General features: G+C 47.4%; 2 protein-coding genes across 2 annotated transcripts in view; both read right to left on the reverse strand.

Annotated features, from left to right (window-relative positions):
- Positions 1 to 947, reverse strand: part of LOC137675649 (haloacid dehalogenase-like hydrolase domain-containing protein 2) — a 29795-nt gene extending 28848 nt beyond the window's left edge. Inside the window, exon 1 of the mRNA XM_068421833.1 lies at positions 579 to 947. Coding sequence (XP_068277934.1) covers positions 579 to 947 — 369 coding nt within the window. The remainder of the gene's footprint in view (positions 1 to 578) is intronic.
- A 2352-nt stretch (positions 948 to 3299) lies between these two features.
- LOC137675705 (immediate early response 3-interacting protein 1) lies at positions 3300 to 7234 on the reverse strand. Its single transcript, XM_068421899.1, has 3 exons — positions 7103 to 7234; positions 5574 to 5675; positions 3300 to 4646 (listed from the first exon to the last, which is right to left on the reverse strand). Exons 1-3 carry the CDS (start codon positions 7191 to 7193, stop codon positions 4591 to 4593), a joined length of 249 nt encoding a protein of 82 aa, XP_068278000.1. The 5' UTR covers positions 7194 to 7234; the 3' UTR covers positions 3300 to 4590.
- Positions 7235 to 17432: the final 10198 nt, after the last annotated feature.

Here is a 17432-nt window from a genome sequence, read left to right on the forward strand (position 1 = left end):
GCGCCACCCCACAGGGCCCGTGCAGTGCCGCCAGCGAAGGCCAGGCCTTTCCCTCGGATGACAGCATAAGCCGAGCAGCGAAGCAGGAGTCCCTGAAGCCACCGGCGAGCTCCAAGACAAGGCAGCAGAGCGGCCCAGGCCCGGGTCAGGCTGCGCTGAGGGGAGTGGGGCCCCAGGCTCCAGGGCCACCCACCCAGCCCCACAGAGAGCCCACACGGCCTCCCCTGCGGGCCTGCCATTGCCCCCTGAGGAGCCGGGGCAGTGAGGGCCTCCATGCGCGCCGGGGAGCCCCGGGGCTGGTCCCCTGCCCCACAATACCTTCGAGGACGGCTGCCTTCCCTACCGCGCCATACTGACAAGGTCATGAGGCTACAACTAACCTCCGCCCCCCAGCCACGGAGATGGTATCGCCTCTTTCCGCCGGTTTACAACGGGCAGGTGGGCCGCTCCATTCTCTGGAGACGGACTCTCCGGGATCGGCGGGCTCCCCTTTCCCCTGACGCGGATGGTTCCGCCCGCCCTTTCGCGCCGTAGGCAGGCGGGCGGGCCCACTCGGACGAGAGGGGAGAGCAACCAACCTGGCTCCAGCCGCCCCGCCGCACTGCCTCGCGGGGCCCTCGGGAGGCTGCCCGACCGAGCGCCTGTACCCGCCTGCTACCGGTACGGAAGCCGCGGCACCCAGCCCTCAGGGCCGCTGTCCCCGGCGGGGGTGCGGCAGTCACCGACAGGCAGCGCGGCGGCGCTGAGGGCGCGCGGCGCCTCAGCGGCGAGGGCGGGAAGGCGGTGAGCGCCGGGTGGCTGCGGGGGCGGCGGGGCGGCCCTGTGAGCTGAGGGGTGTGAAGGGACGGGGGAAGCAGCTGCCCCGTGCTCCAGCGGGCCTGGTCATTTGGGGGTGCGGCTCCTGTGCGCTTCCCGGCTGAAGCCGCCCAGGGAGTGTTTTTGAACATTTTGAAGATGAGTTTCCTACAGCTGCTGTGTTGGGAAGGTGTAACTGTAAGGGCTGCGCTTCACCTAGGACAGTGGCAGGTCTCTGTGGAGACCGCTCTCTAGCTGTGGTGGCAGGGGAGCATGCCGTGCTCAGCTGCAGGAGAGGCTGCATGCAGAAAACATGGGTAGATGCTCCACTCTCATGAGACCCCACCTGCAGTGCTGCGTCCAGCTCTGGGGCCCCCAACAGAAGGAGGACATGGAGCTGTTGGAGCGAGTCCAGAGGAGGCCACAAAGATGATCAGAGGGCTGGAGCACCTCTCCTATGGAGACAGGCTGAGAGTTGGGGCTGTTCAGCCTGGAGAAGAGAAGGCTCCAGGGAGATCTTATAGCAGCCTTCCAGTACCTGAAGGGGCTACAGGAAAGCTGGAGAGGGGCTTTTTACAAGGGCATGGAGTGATAGGACAAGGGGGGAACGGTTTTAAACTGAAAGAGGGTAGATTTAGATGACATACCAGGAAGAAATTCTTTCCTGTGAGGGTGGTGGGACACTGGCCCAGGTTGCCCAGAGAAGCTGTGGATGCCCCCTCCCTGGCAGTGTTCAAGGCCAGGTTGGATGGGGCTCTGAGCAACCTGGTCTAGTGGAAGGTGTCCCTGCCTGTGGCAGGGGGGTTGGAACTAGATGATCTTTAAGGTCCCTTCCAACCCAAACCATTCCATGATTCTATGCAATTGCATTTTAAGCTACTGCAGTTAGGATTTTGTAAGAAAGGAGGGGACATCAATAAATTATTATATACATTCACAGTTTTATATTGTGATGGTACATCAAAAAATCCAAGGTATATAAGATAGTACAATTCTAAAGTCATAACATTGCAACCTAAGATGACATGTCAAGGATAATTAAAGTGAGTTTGAGATTCATTTATCTGTGTACAAACCCGTTACTTTCCTACTTTTCCCTTCGCCTATCCCCATGCCCTTCAAAACAAAACCTTTAACAGTACAGGTACACAGAATTGATCCCTCATTCCTGTCTGTATTTGCACTAAAGACTCTGTGAAGTGTCCCACAAGCTTCATTTTCCCCACACAGCCAGCCACAACTGGTACCAGCCACACTGCAATCTACTGCTGCAAAAGCACCTTCTGTTTACAAATCCTTACTAGAAATGAGCCAATTATTCTAAACTGGAAAGCCTTAGTCCTCATCCTGATCTGTAGAATGTTCTGGTTATTGTCATGATTTCTGTGCCAGGTACAAGCGATAATGCTCTTCACGCTTTAAAGTGACTACTGGAGCGCAGGCTACTTTGCACGCAGACCTTTTTGTCAGGTGGAAACTTTTTTGCGTGTTCCCTGTTACCGAAGAACCAGAGCCCCTGCCAGGTTTGAGGTGCTTCACCTTGTTCCAACTTAGCCACAGCAGAACTGCTCAAAGCCACATGAGCAGGCGGCAGCAGTAGTGTAGTTACTCCCTTGCTATTTCTCTCTATACTCCCTTCCCTGCCTGTTTGCTGGCTACCCTTTTGTCCTCGTCCTTGCTCATTACCTGGGAGACCTGATCTTCAGCTGCTGCCCCACTTTGAATCACTATTTTGCATCTGCCAGGTAAAACATGTCCCAGTTTTGCCTCAAACGCAGGATTCCCGCTGCACAGAACCACTGCTCCTTTTTACTGCATGTGCCTAATTGATTTTGAAGTGGTCTATCCCCATGCTGTAAGCCATGCATTCAAACTTCAACCTTTCTGAAAGGACAGGGGGAAATCACTTTTCACCTGTTTTTAAAGCTGCTGCTTGTCATCTTTAGTACTGGCTTTTATTTTAGTAAGAACTAGGGTTTTAGCAGTCAATACATATGAAAATGATATGCAAGCTGCGCTTCAAATCAGTCAGTACTCCAACCCAAGGTATCAGCAACTGAAACATCTACCACTTTTTTACAACAATTTTACAAAAAGGCCTGCACACCTTCTATGTTTTATCTGTTCCACAGATATCCTGCCCCATTTCCATGCAAGACAGATACATGAAAATAACTGATCCAGACTGTACCCTCATCACCTCTGAATTACACCAAGATTATTATAAGGAACACTTTATAATAGATCTACCTACTTTAGAATTTAAAGGTTAACATGATACTATTCTGCCTCTGGCCAGCTTTACCATGGCTCATTAAGTTTGCGACAGAAATCAAAATACAGCTTCATAGCAGAGAGATGATACTCACAAGTGCCACAGGGATAAGAAACAAGTATTTCATGTAAGAACAGTAACTCTGGTATCTGGAACAGGATGATGCTGAGTTCTGGGCTACTCCCACTATACACAGATATAGAGCGAGTTAAGAAAGACAGTGCTTAACTTAGAAATTCAGAATTTATTTACAAGTTTTCACTTAAAAAAAAGAAACAACATAAAACTCTCCTCCTGGATATACTCTACTCTGCAGAACACTGCAACTGAAGATAATTAAATCCATTTACACATTTTACAGATTTATCTTTGTATACAACAGCGTATGCTTTAGTCATCAAGACATTGGAAGAAGAGAAGATAAAACTAAGCTGTTCTTAAATAATGAAACTGCCAGGTTTCCTTTGGCCTTCCCCACTTTAAAAAGCAGCTAGAACACTTTAGCAGAGGAACAGACATAAGACTTCTAATTTTTCTAAAAAGGTACATGAGAATCAGCCTTCTTGCTATGTAACATCGGACCTAACCCAGCGGTCTTAATTGAGACAAGATCTGTACCAAAACAATTAGCAATATTCTCTGCGACAGAACTGCAAGATCATACCCACAGTTTCAATTTCAGAAGCTCAGAATACAAATGGTTCCCCACTTCCAACACACTCATCACCGCGCAGAAGTTTAACACACATTTTTTAAAAGTATAATAATCCTTGACAGAACAGTAACAAATGCTAATCACTAATATCACCTGCTAGTCTAAATTAACACAGAGTCACCCAGCTTTAGGTCCAGCTCGGTTTTTTTAGATTTTTGCATAGCAATTGCACCTATTTTCAACGTACTTCACCATTACATGAAACATTCTTGATTTGCAAAGGCCATCAAACACCAGGAGAAAAATCCTGGTCTCGATCAAACCAGGAACATTCGACTTACAACGTGAACTGAATTGGGACTTTATCCAGCTCGTTTTATCTTCCTCAGTATCACAACTGTACTTCAATAATTTATAACATGTTTTCAGAGCCTAATTCGTATTCTCTTAAATAGTATTGCAGTATTAATTGAAATAAAACACACTTTTTTTTAAATTTAAAAAAAAATTGGGAAATGTACTGAAGGAAATTCATCCCCGAGTCACAAGATATTTAAAAACCGCATCCTAACGACCATCATCACGCCACGTTACGATGCGTACTCTTCAACACCATGAACGGGCAGGAACAGAACTCGGCATAGTCCAAGATATATGCAGCATTGTTGCATTGATCCCAGGATCTTGTTTAATGAAACTGAAAGGGAACATTAGAAAATAAGGATAAATAGAAATAGTGTCTTTATTATTTGAAGTTGAATGTCAAATTGACAGCTAAACAGTGCTGGATCCCAGAAAACTCAGAGCAGTGATGGTTAGCAACTTGCTTCTTTGGATGTCCAAAAGATTTCGCAACAGGTTATCTTCAACCGAACAACAGGAGGAGAACGATTGTAACGGAGTTCACTGCTATTAATGGCACTGCAGAGAAAGAAGAGTTATTGTGAAAATTTGCTTTTCCACATCACGAAGGGACAGAACATCATATTATCTTGGGACACTACCTTTTAAGGAGCAAAATCAATCAAAATTTTACAAATACTCTTAATTTCCCTATGCAAAAATCAGCAGTAGTGGAAGGAGCCAGCTAGGATACTAAAAATGAGTAGGAAGCAACAGCATAAATATTTTTCTATGGCCCATCATGTTTTAATTTTAACCCAATCAACCCTTTCTTCCACATGAATCTAAACCATCTCAAAATCAGTTTCTATCCTTAGCTTTGCTTTGATTTAGAAGAAACGTATCCAGTTTTACCCTGTGGTGGGCAAGACAGGCAAGATTTGTTGCTTCCTCTTTATCATCACCTATAAAAGGAATTTTTGCTGTGCTTTATAGTGAAAAAAAAACTATCGGTAACTTATAAGTTAAAGTCTATTTTGTTCCCCATCCTTTGAGGCACGTAAGCCTGACTTACCTCTAGGAATTCCAAGAATTACATTTCCCTCACCAGGTACTTCACATAAAATTGAATTTAGCCAAGGTGAAGCTAATTCCACACTTGGATTGATCACCAAGCTTCCCCCTCCAACTCCAAAACTCCGAGGAAAGCCGAGACACAGCAGCGGCACCACAAGCCAGAGTCAAGGAATGTTTTACTGTTTATGTTTTACTGAGGTTTTTTTTTAAGTTTTTATCGAACTTAGGCACGAGCACCACATGCCGGGACCTGCACCCTCTTATACAGAGCCCACGTGTGAAGGAAGGAACCCGAAGGAAGGATGGATTGGAAATGACGAGCAGAAAGAACAGCTGTTTGGTAAAAGAGTCAAAATACTGATGTTACTTCATTAAAGCACAGAAACCAAAACTTTACATACAATAATCAACAAAAGATAGTGACCTTACCTCTCATAACAGTTCGTACAGATCGAATAAGGTTCGTTAGCTGCGCTTTAATTCCCGGTTCCTCTCCGAATCCTCCAATCCCTTGATCGCTTCCCCAGCCAACTGTATCACATAAAAACAGCCGGACATGTTAAAAGACAAACCCCCAAGCTATGTAACAAATGCTATCAGCAATATTAGCACTAACATTAGAAAGGCAAACTACAAACAATTTGCTTTATTTCACTATCAGATTTTAAAACAATATATAGAAAGCTGTTAACCTTTTAATCAAGGAAACAGTAACGACAGATCGATGTTTGTGTAAAGGAAACCTTTACCTTTTTAATGTACTACTATTCCCCGTGTACCAGAGAAACAAATGAGCTTATTTGTGCTTCAAAAAAAAATATCCACCAAAATAAAAACAAACTACAATCTGTTCACAGTCCTTTTTACCAGAAGATAAAATAGCAAATAATTATTGGGTATGAAGTGATGCTTCAGGACTGAGAAACGAGCTGCACGACAGAAAACCATCAGCACAAATTCCAAATCAGGATGATTTTTGTAACTGCTATAAACAAAAAATAAAAAGTGGGGGTTTTTTCCTAACAGTTTACAAAGCCCTTCAAGGGAGAAACCCAACCAACAAGTGGCTTGACCCATCCTGTTAGTCCCCACATGTCCCTTTTCCTCGAGCTGCTGCTCGTCAAGAAAGCAAAAGAAAACCCCAAACCGAGCAAATCCCTCGTGGTGAATCCTACTAGGGAAGGGGAGAAAGGGGTAACTATTTGCACTCCTGCCAAAAATCCTAGTCCAGCTTGACTTGGAGAAGTCAGGACTCTCTGGATCAGGAAATTGGGAAACCTTGGATCATCGGTTATTTTTTCTGGGGTTTTGCAGATCTTTGTGTCGGTGGCTTTTCTGTGTTTTGTGGGGTTTTGTTTTCTTTTAAAGGACAAGAATGGCCAACCTTGGGGATCTTTCTTCAGTACTGAGTGTGCAAAGACGGAGAAGTGCGCTCTCATACAAAAAAGGCACGACAAGATGAAAGAAACCCCTCACGCCATCACAACGTCCTGATGTGCGGCACAAACGGAGACAAAATAGTAGAAACGCACAGAAAAGAAAGAAAATTATGGGGAAAAAAGAAGAGACAAAGCAATGATAGGAGCGACGCCAACCACACCGGCAGAAAATCCACCTTCAAGCCCGAAAACCCCCCAGCAACTCCCTGTACGCTGACATTCCACATCGGCAAGGAAAGGCTGCGGGGCGGGGGGGCGCAGCACCAGGCCCCACAAAGCCCGGCGGGCCGGGAGGGGCCTCCGCCACAGCGGGCGGCCTTGCCGCGCCCGCGGAGCCCGCTACGAGCATCCCCGGGCTCGCCCGGTACCGCCAGCCGGGCTCCGGGCGACTCCTCCCTTCAGGAGGCCCCGCCGGGCCGGGGGTGGGGTGTGTGTGGGGGGCGGGGGCAGGGGGGGGACACGCGTCGCCGCGGCCTGGCCCGGGCTCTCCCCGCGGCCTGTCGGTCGGTGGCTGCTCACCGTGCCGGAGGAAGCGCTCTTCGTGCAGCACGGCGACGGCGTTCACGATGAGGAGTGCAGCCTGCAGCAGCGAGTACAGCGTAAACGCCATTGCCCGGCGTCGCCCTACGATAGGCCGCTGAGGCAGGGAGCGGCACCCAAACGGGACGTAGCAGGGCGGGCTTCGGCAATATATGGGGGTTGAAGGGGGCGTGGCGATGGGCGTGGTCTGCACACTCCTTATGTATTAATAATCTAATATTATTAGAATCAGTTAAAAAAACTAAACCACTTTATATTCAAAAATATGGGATTTTATATTTAATTTTATGGATAGTATCTCATTTTTTCCCCCTGTATTTTTCCAGTACATGTCGATTCATGTTTTTGCTCCAGCAGGAAATCCACTCAGATCCCAGTCGTCGTTTCTCCAATGTGTCACAACTGCAGAAGTCAAGATGCGTAGCAGAATCCAAAAGAAAACAATTATATTTTCTATTGGCTTGAGCGGGGCCTCTGGGTACTTCTGCAGTCAAATAACAAAAATAATAATAACTGGAGCTCAGGGATACTGTATAGTTATTGATGCATAAATATACATAAAAGGCAGGTCCTGCTTGACCAAACTCGTCTCCTTCTATGACCAAGTGACCCGCTTAGTAGATGAGGGCAGGGCTGTGGATGTAGTCTATCTAGACTTCAGTAAGGCATTCGACACTGGCTCCCACAGCATCCTCCTAGACAAACGGGCTGCCCGGGGCTTGGATGGGTGGACTCTTCACTGAGTTAAAAACTGGCTGGATGGCCGAGCCCAGAGAGTGGTGGTGAATGGGGCAAAGTCCAACTGGCGGCCGGTCACTAGCGGTGTTCCCCAGGGCTCAGTTCTGGGGCCGGTGCTGTTCAATATCTTTAGAGATGATCTAGACGTAGGGATTGAGTGCACCCTCAGCAAATTTGCAGATGACACCAAGCTGGGTGGGCGTGTCGATCTGCTGGAGGGTAGGAAGGCCCTACAGAGGGATCTGGACAGGTTAGATAGATGGGCCGAGACCAACGGCATGAGGTTCAACAAGAACAAGTGCCGGGTCTTACACTTCGACCACAACAACCCCATGCAACACTACAGGCTGGGGGAAGAGTGGTTAGAAAGCGGCCCAGTGGAAAGAGACCTGGGGGTGCTGATCGACAGCCAGCTAAACATGAGCCAGCAGTGTGCCCAGGTGGCCAAGAAGGCCAATGGCATCCTGGCCTCTATTAGGAATAGTGTAGCCAGCCGGTCTAGGGAAGTGATCGTCCCTCTGTACTCAGCACTGGTGAGGCCGCATCTTGAGTACTGTGTCCAGTTCTGGGCCCCGCACTTCAAGAAAGATGTTGAGGTGTTGGAGCGAGTCCAGAGGAGGGCGACCAAGCTGGTGAAGGGTCTGGAGGGTCTGACCTATGAGGAACGGCTGAGGGAGCTGGGGTTGTTTAGCCTGGAGAAGAGAAGGCTCAGAGGTGACCTTATTGCAGTCTACAACTACTTGAAGGGAGGTTGTAGTGAAGTGGGAGTTGGCCTCTTCTCCCAGGCAACTAGTGATAGGACAAGAGGACATAGCCTCAAGCTTTGCCAGGGGAGGTTCAGGTTGGACATTAGGAAGCATTTCTTTTCAGAAAGGGTCATTAGACGTTGGAACGGACTGCCCAGGGAGGTGGTGGAGTCACCATCTCTGGATGTGTTTAAGAAAAGACTGGACGTGGCACTTAGTGCCATGGTCTAGTTGACATGGTGGTGTCAGGGCAATGGTTGGACTCGATGATCCCAGAGGTCTCTTCCAACCTGGTTGATTCTGTGATTCTGTGAAGGTAGAAAGATTTGCATAACCACTGTGTTCTGATGGTTATTCGACTCATTCGCCGCGATAGAAATTATAACTTTGTGCTTTATGTGGTGGACGGGAGAGACCCCACCTCGATTCCTTGCCCTGTCACAGACTTCTGATACGATCTAGATAAATTATTTACCGTTTATCAACATTATATATTTGTGCTTCGACACTGGGTTAAAATCAGCTCACCAGCAAGCGCGAGATGATCTGATCACAGAATCAATCACAGAATCAACCAGGTTGGAAGAGACCTCAGGGATCATCAAGTCCAACCATTGCCCTGACACCACCCTGTCAACTAGACCATGGCACTAAGTGCCATGTCCAGTCTTTTCTTAAACATCTCCAGAGATGGTGAGTCCACCACCTCCCTGGGGAGCCCATTCCAATGTCTAATAACCCTTTCTGAAAAGAAATTCTTCCTAATGTCCAACCTGAACCTCCCCTGGCGAAGCTTGAGGCTGTGTCCTCTTGTCCTATCGCTATTTGCCTGGGAGAAGAGGCCGACTCCCACTCCACTACAACCTCCCTTCAGGTAGTTGTAGACTGCAATAAGGTCACCTCTGAGCCTCCTCTTCTCCAGGCTAAACAACCCCAGCTCCCTCAGCCGTTCCTCATAGGTCAGACCCTCCAGACCCTTCACCAGCTTGGTCGCCCTCCTCTGCACTCACTCCAACACCTCAACATCTTTCTTGAAGTGCGGGGCCCAGAACTGGACACAGTACTCAAGGTGCGGCCTCACCAGTGCCGAGTACAGAGGGACGATCACTTCCCTAGACCGGCTGGCTACACTATTCCTAATAGAGGCCAGGATGCCATTGGCCTTCTTGGCCACCTGGGCACACTGCTGGCTCATGTTTAGCCGGCTGTCGATCAGCACCCCCAGGTCTCTTTCCGCCAGGCCGCTTTCTAACCACTCTCCCCCCAGCCTGTAGCGCTGCATGGGGTTGTTGTGGTCAAAGTGTAAGACCCGGCACTTGTTCTTGTTGAACCTCATGCCGTTGGTCTCGGCCCATCTATCTAACCTGTCCAAATCCCTCTGTAGGGCCTTCCTACCCTCCAGCAGATCGACACTCCCACCCAGCTTGGTGTCATCTGCAAATTTGCTGAGGGTGCACTCAATCCCTATGTCTAGATCATCTCTAAAGATATTGAGCAGCACCGGCCCCAGAACTGAGCCCTGGGGAACACCGCTAGTGACCGGCCGCCAGTTGGACTTTGCCCCATTCACCACCACTCTCTGGGCTCGGCCATCCAGCCAGTTCTTAACCCAGTGAAGAGTCCACCCATCCAAGCCCCGGGCAGCCAGTTTGTCTAGGAGGATGCTGTGGGAGACAGTGTCAAATGCCTTACTGAAGTCTAGATAGACTACATCCACAGCCCTGCCCTCATCTACTAAGCAGGTCACTTGGTCATAGAAGGAGACCAGGTTGGTCGAGCAGGACCTGCCTTTCATGAATCCATGTTGGCTGGCCCCGATGCCCCGATTGTCCTGCATGTGCCGTGTAATGGCACTCAGGATGATCTGTTCCATCACCTTGCCTGGCACCGAGGTCAGGCTGACAGGCCTATAGTTCCCTGGATCATCCTTCCGACCCTTCTTGTAGATGGGCGTTACATTTGCTAATTTCCAGTCAGCTGGAACTTCTCCAGTTAACCAGGACTGCCGGTAGATGATAGGGAGTGGTTTGGCAAGTTCATTTGCCAGTTCCTTCATTAAGGATATTAGACGAATTGTTGATACTTCAACAATTAATTGTTGGGACTGTACGATCAACAGACACCATGCAAGTTAGCCACAAAGAAATCCACACCTGAGCTTCTCCTTGTCTTCAGCTTTCCTTTCCGAAACATTTGCTTTCGCATAGTCGATGACATAGGATTATGCATCTAAATTATGATTACTATTAAATTACATTACATTTTAACAGCTGGAACTGGAAGCAAGAGAAAGCACCCCATCATCAGAGCCATAGCATATTCTATTATTAACTGAAACCCAAAATCACTAATATTAAATAAGGGAGATAGAATAGAGAACAAAAATCAAACATATTCATCAGAGTTTTGTCATCTGGTTAAAAGTATTTGTCATTTCAGTCTCAAAAAGAAGTATAGTCTCAATTCAGGGACGTAAAACATCTATTGCAATTCCAGTGAAATCAGTATTATTTAAGCGTATGCTGAAGTGTTTTGTTATAGGAAAGCTCAAAATATTGCCAAATGTTTACTCTAACTCTGCAAACACTTCTGTGTATGATTAATTTCATATGTGTCAGCAGTAAGTGGCACTACTCGGGTGTGCTGGCACATGTGAACACACACTTGCAAGCTCAGGAATTCCAATGTAACTTCTTTATTTCTCATCTAAATTTTTAAATTTGGTATAACTACAAACCTCCTAAAAACTATCAGTTTAACATTTTAAAATGGAGCCATTTCTAGTTACCCAGATGCCCCCAAAGCTTGCAAGAAGCTTTTTTTAATCATTCAAACCATCTTTTCCCCTGTGTCTATAAATAATAAAAAAAGGCTCATCTTGATTTTTACCAAACTCTACACACGCACACACACACACACACACAGAGATAGTCAATATTGGGCTGAAAAGATTTCATCCCAAAAGTCATTACTATTTTTTAAGAAGTTGTGAGTGCTGGTATATAATGGTCTCACAAATGGAATTGCCTTTTGTTCTCAGACATAACTTAGGGCATTATGGCAGTAATTCTATAATTAAATACAGATAAATACAAGGGGTCACTAACAGGCACATCTAATAACCACCAGCATCAAGTAGCATTTCCTGAGCTACCTCCTTACAGTAGTATCCAACCTATAAATAAATACTAATCTCAGTGACAAGCTCATGTTTAGAATTATGGCCCTGAAAATAAAAATGAGGTTTTTAAAGTATACAAGTTATGGCTTAGTATTTTTACCCATAATTAAGATGTATTTCCAAAGAGCAGCGGCTATCAAGCTTCGATAAACTTGATGTGATTTTCCCCTTTGTAAAATCCATCACAGCAACTTAACAACCATGAGTCTTATCTCTGAATCATCAAGTTACATGGTTGAAGGGAAAATCAAAGTTGCTTGCATTAGAAGGAAAGCATTTTTTTTTCTTCATTAAGGTGTTATATTTCAGTGCAGTAAATTCCTGTGGCATCATCTGCAGAGTGCAGTCCATCACCATAAAGGAGAGTTTTCAGCCACCTTACGCATGTCAAAGGATTAAACTTCAGGCTGGTGAAGACCTTGGGGTTTTTTTATTCCCAGTTTATTATTCAATATCATCAGACAGAGCATAGCTCCTTGGGTCTGACTATCTGCTACAGTTAACAAGACTCAAGGTTGTTGCATGCAAGTTTTCAGGATTACGTTAGTTTATTCCTGGTAAGCAAACACCAGCTCGAAGGAAGGCTTCTCAAGACTTCAATCCCTACAACCTTCACCTCACTTGCCACCATCTTCTGAATTTATTTTCTGAACCAGCTTTGACAAGTCCAAAGAAGGGCAACAAAGCTGGTGAAGGGTCTGGAGCACAAGTCTGATGAGAAGCGGTTGAGGGAACTGGGGGTGTTTAGTCTGGAGACAAGGAAGCTGATGGTAGACCTTATCGCTCTCTACAGCTACCCGGAAGGAGGCTGTAGTGAGGTGGGCTAAACAACAGCAGTTTTTCCTCTCACACAATGTCCCTTCCCCAAATGAGGAAGGGAATTGGGAAAAGGAGAGGGAGACTTGTAGGATGAAGTTAACCAGATTTAATGAAATGAAGAAAACACTATAAATGACAACACAAAACAAACAAAACTATACTTATCCACACATCACTGGCAAGTTGCTCCAGCAAACACAATGAGAAAGAAAACACAAGGAGAATGGAAAAAGCCCCACCTCTTCCTACCAAACCCCCTCTTTTATAGGGAGCTTGATGTCAATGATATAGAATATACCTGTGGGCCAGCCAGGGTCAGCTGCCCTGGATTTAACTGCTGAGGGCCTTGATCACCATGGCTGGCCACAAACTGAAACCAAATCCCCATGAAACCAGGACAGGATTCCACCCCTTATTCTATATCATTTACATCAAGTCACTACTATTTTCCCCCTCCCTCAACATAAATGCACATCCACACAGATATTCTCTCCAGTCCATCGGTCATTTTTCCAAGTCCATTGAATCAATTCAGTCAAAATCAGTGGGTTCCACTTCTCAGAATATTTCTCACAGCAGGAAAAAACATCAGTGTGGGATCCACTCAGGAGCTCAGCACTAGGCCTCAGTACGGCGTTATGGACTGTTGAAGTTGGGCACAGCAGGATGGTGTATTGCATCTTGATCTTGCAGTGCATGTATCTGCTGCAGCCCATGTTCAGGGTCTGGGGTGACTCTTACTATAAGAAATGACACTTAGCATCATACAGTTATTGGCTATTCTCATCCAGAATCAAATCTCCTTGGGGTACACATTTAACTTCCCCATCTTCCTGCATCATCCACCAGGTGCACCCAGGTCCTTGAACAAAAGCAATTCCACACATAGGTTTGCCTTTCCTCAAAGCAGGAGTAATCCAAACTGTTTTCCCCAACATATTTCTTGCATGAACCACAGGGACTTTATCCCCCTCTACGGTACACAACAGCTCAGATTGAGCAGGACCAGCCCAGTTGATAGATCCCCTGGTATTAACTAACCAGGTGGCCTTTGCTAAGCGTTCATCCCAACTTTTGAAAGTCCCATCACCCATTGCTTTCAGTGTTGTATTCAACAGTCCATTACATTGTTCCACTTTCCCAGCTGCTGGTGCATGGTAGGGGATGTGATATATCCCTTCAATACCATGCTCTTTAGCCCAGATGTCTAGGAGGCTATTTCAGAAATGAGTCCCCTTGTCTGACTCTATTCTTTCCAGAGTGCCATGTCACCACAAAATCTGCTTCTCAAGGCCCACAATAGTGTTACGGGCAGAGACATGAGGCACGGGGTATGTTTCCAACCAGCCGGTACTTGCTCCCACCATCGTGAGCACGTAGCACTTGCCTTGGTGGGTTCGTGGAAGTGAGATGTAATCAATCTGCCAGGCCTCTCCATACTTATATTTCAGCCATCATCCTCCATACCACAGGGGTTTCGGCCGTTTAGCTTGTTTAATTGCAGCGCATGTTTCACATTCGTGGATGACCTGTGCGATGGTGTCCATGGTCAAATCCACCCCTCGGTCACAGGCCCATCTGTATGTGGCATCTCTGCCTTGATGGCCTGATGTATTATGGGCCCACCAAGCTAAAAATAATTCACCTTTATGCTGCCAGTCCAGATCTACTTGAACCACTTTGATCTTAGCAGCTTGATCCACCTGCTGGTTGTTTTGTTGTTCCTCAGTGGCTCGACTCTTGGGGACGTTCGCATCTATGTGACATACCTTCACAACCAGCTTCTCCAATCGGGTAGCAATATCCTGCCATAATTCGGCTGCCCAGATGGGTTTGCCTCTGCTCTGCCAGTTGTTTTTCTTCCAGTGCTTCAGCCATCCCCACAGGGCATTTGCTACCATCCACGAGTCAGTATACAGGTAGAATACTGGCCATTTTTCTCACTCAGCAATGTCTAGAGCCAGCTGGATGGCTTTTACTTCTGCATACTGACTCCACTCACCTTCTCCCTCCTCAGCTGCTTCTGCCACTCAGCGCGTGGGACTCCACACAGCAGCTGTCCACTTTCGCTGCTTGCCTACAGTGCGGCAAGATCCATCGGTGAACAAGACATGATGTTTCTCATTCTCGGATAGTCTATTGTATGGTGGGGCCTCTTCAGCACACATGACCTCCTCCTTTGGCACCATTCCAAAATCTTTGCTTTCTGGCCAGTCCATGGTTACTTCCAGAACTCCTGGGCGATTGAGGTTCCCTGTGCGGGCCCGCAGAGTAATCAATGCAACCCACTTACTCCACATGGCATCAGTTCCATGATGTGTAAAGGGGGTCTGCCCTTTAAACATCCAGTTCAACACTGGCAATCTGGGCGCCAGGAGGAGCTGTGCCTCAGTGCCAATTACTTCTGAGGCAGCTCAAATTCCTTCATAGGCTGCCAGTATCTCTTTTTCTCTTGGAGTATAACAGTTCTCTGATCCTCTGTATCCCCAGCTCCAAAACCCCAGGGGTCGTCCTCGAGTCTCCCCCAGTGCCTTTTGCCCAAGGCTCCAAGTAGGACCATTCTCCCCAGCTGCGGTATAGAGGATGTTCTTTACATCTGGTCCCATCCAGACTGGTCCAAGGGCCACTGCATGGACTATCTCTTGTTCAATTTGCTCGAAAGCCTGTTGTTGCTCAGGGCCCCATATAAAGTCATTCTTCCAAGTTACTTTGTAGAGAGGGCTCACAATCTGACTGTAATGGGGAACGTGCCTACTATACCTAGGAAAGCTTGTGTCTCCTTTTTGTTAGTTGGCGGAGACATCGCTGTTATTTTGTTGATCACATCCATTGGGATCTGACAGCGGCCATCTTGCCACTTGATCCCTAAAAACTGGATCTCTTTTGCAGGTCCCTTGACCTTTCTACATTTGATGGCAAAACCAGCTTCTAGAAGAATTCAAATTACTTTTTCCCCTTTCTCAAACACTTCTCCTGCTGTATCACCCCATACAATGATGTCATCGATATATTGCAGGTGTTTTGGAGCTCCACCCTTCTCCAGTGCAGTCTGGACCAGTCCATGGCAAATGGTGGGGCTATGTTTCCACCCCTGGGGCAGTCAATTCCAGGTGTACTGAATGCCCCTCCAGGTGAAGGCAAACTGTTGCCTACACTCCACTACCAAAATAATGGAGAAAAACACGTTTGCAATATCAATTGTGGCATACCACTTCGCTGCCTTTGACTCCAGCTCATAATGGAGTTCTAACATGTCCGGTATGGCAGCACTCAGTGGTGGTGTTACTTCGTTCAGGCCATGATAGTCCACAGCTAGTCTCCATTCCCCATTGGACTTCTGCACCAGCCATAAGGGACTGTTGAAGGGAGAGCGCATTTTGCTGATCACACCTTGGTTCTCCAATTGACAGATCAGCGAGTCTCTGTTAGTCCAATATTGCCTTTGGTGGACCATTCTAGTAGCAATAGGCACCTTTTGCTCCTCGACCCTCAGCAGCCCCACAATAGAAGGGTCCTCTGATAGACCAGGTAGGGTAGACAGCTATCTAATTTCTTCCGTCTCCACAGACACTACACCAAATTCCCACCAGTATCCCCTCGGGTCCTTGAAATACCCTCTTCTCAGGTAATCTATGCCAAGAATGCATGGGGCATCTGGGCCAGTCACAATAGGGTGCGTCTGCCACTCAGTCCCAGTCAGACTCACCTCAGCTTCCAGTACAGTCAGCTCTTGGGAGCCCCCTGTCACACCAGAGAGAGAAATCGATTCAGTCCCTTTATAGTTTGACAGTATTATGGTGCACTGTGCACCAGTGTCCACTAAAGCCCTATACTGCTTTATCTCTGATGTGCCAGGCATCAAACCCACACAGTCCAAAAAACACAGTTCTCCCTATCCTCCACCTGGCTGGAGGCAGTCTGTACCCACTTGCACCACAGGGGTCCGGTAACTTTGAGTACATCTGGATCTAGTAGTGTCTGCAGGTCCTCTAGGTCAGCAAAAATCAGCTCCCACACAGCTATTTCCCTGAGATTCTTAACCCCTCTCTCAGTGGTTGTCCACTTGCCTGGGTGGTATATGACATCATCCCTAAAGGGATACCTTTTCTTCACGCTTTGCAGGAGTCGCCACCAGAGAGTGAGGGGCTCTGCACCACTTGAAAGACCCCTATCAATACCTGCTTCTCTAGCCATTGGTCAAAGCTGCTTGGCTTTGCTACCATCTAACTTAAGACCATCAGCTCCGTTATCCCAGCAGCAGAGCAGCCAAGTAAGAAGCTGCTCGCCTTCATGCCACTATGATCTAGTGGCAATCACAGAGACTTGGTGGGACACCTCGCATGACTGGAATGTGGTCATGGATGGCTATGTCCTGTTCAGGAAAGACAGGCCAGTAAGGAGAGGTGGTGGAGTTGCTCTTTATGTGAGTGAGCAACTAGAATGTATTGAGTTCTATCCAGGGGCGGATCAGGAGCGAGTTGAGAGTTTGTGGGTATGAATTAAGGGGCAGGCTGGCAGGGGTGATACTGTTGTGGGTATCTATTACAGGCCACCAGATCAGGATGAGGAGGGTGATGAGGCCTTCTACAGGCAGCTGAGAGCAGTCTCTCAATTACAGGGCCTGGTTGTCATGGGGGATTTCAACTACCCTGATATTTGCTGGGAGGCCTACTCAGCCAGCCATCCTCAGTCCAGGAGGTTTCTCCAGTGCATTGATGATAACTTTCTGATGCAAATGGTGGATGAGCCAACTAGGAGAGGAGCGCTGCTGGATCTTATCCTTACTAACAAGGAGGGTCTGGTTGAAGCGGTGAAGGTTGAGGGC

The sequence above is a fragment of the Nyctibius grandis genome, chromosome W, assembly GCF_013368605.1.
Source record: "Nyctibius grandis isolate bNycGra1 chromosome W, bNycGra1.pri, whole genome shotgun sequence".
Classification (NCBI taxonomy): domain Eukaryota; kingdom Metazoa; phylum Chordata; class Aves; order Nyctibiiformes; family Nyctibiidae; genus Nyctibius; species Nyctibius grandis.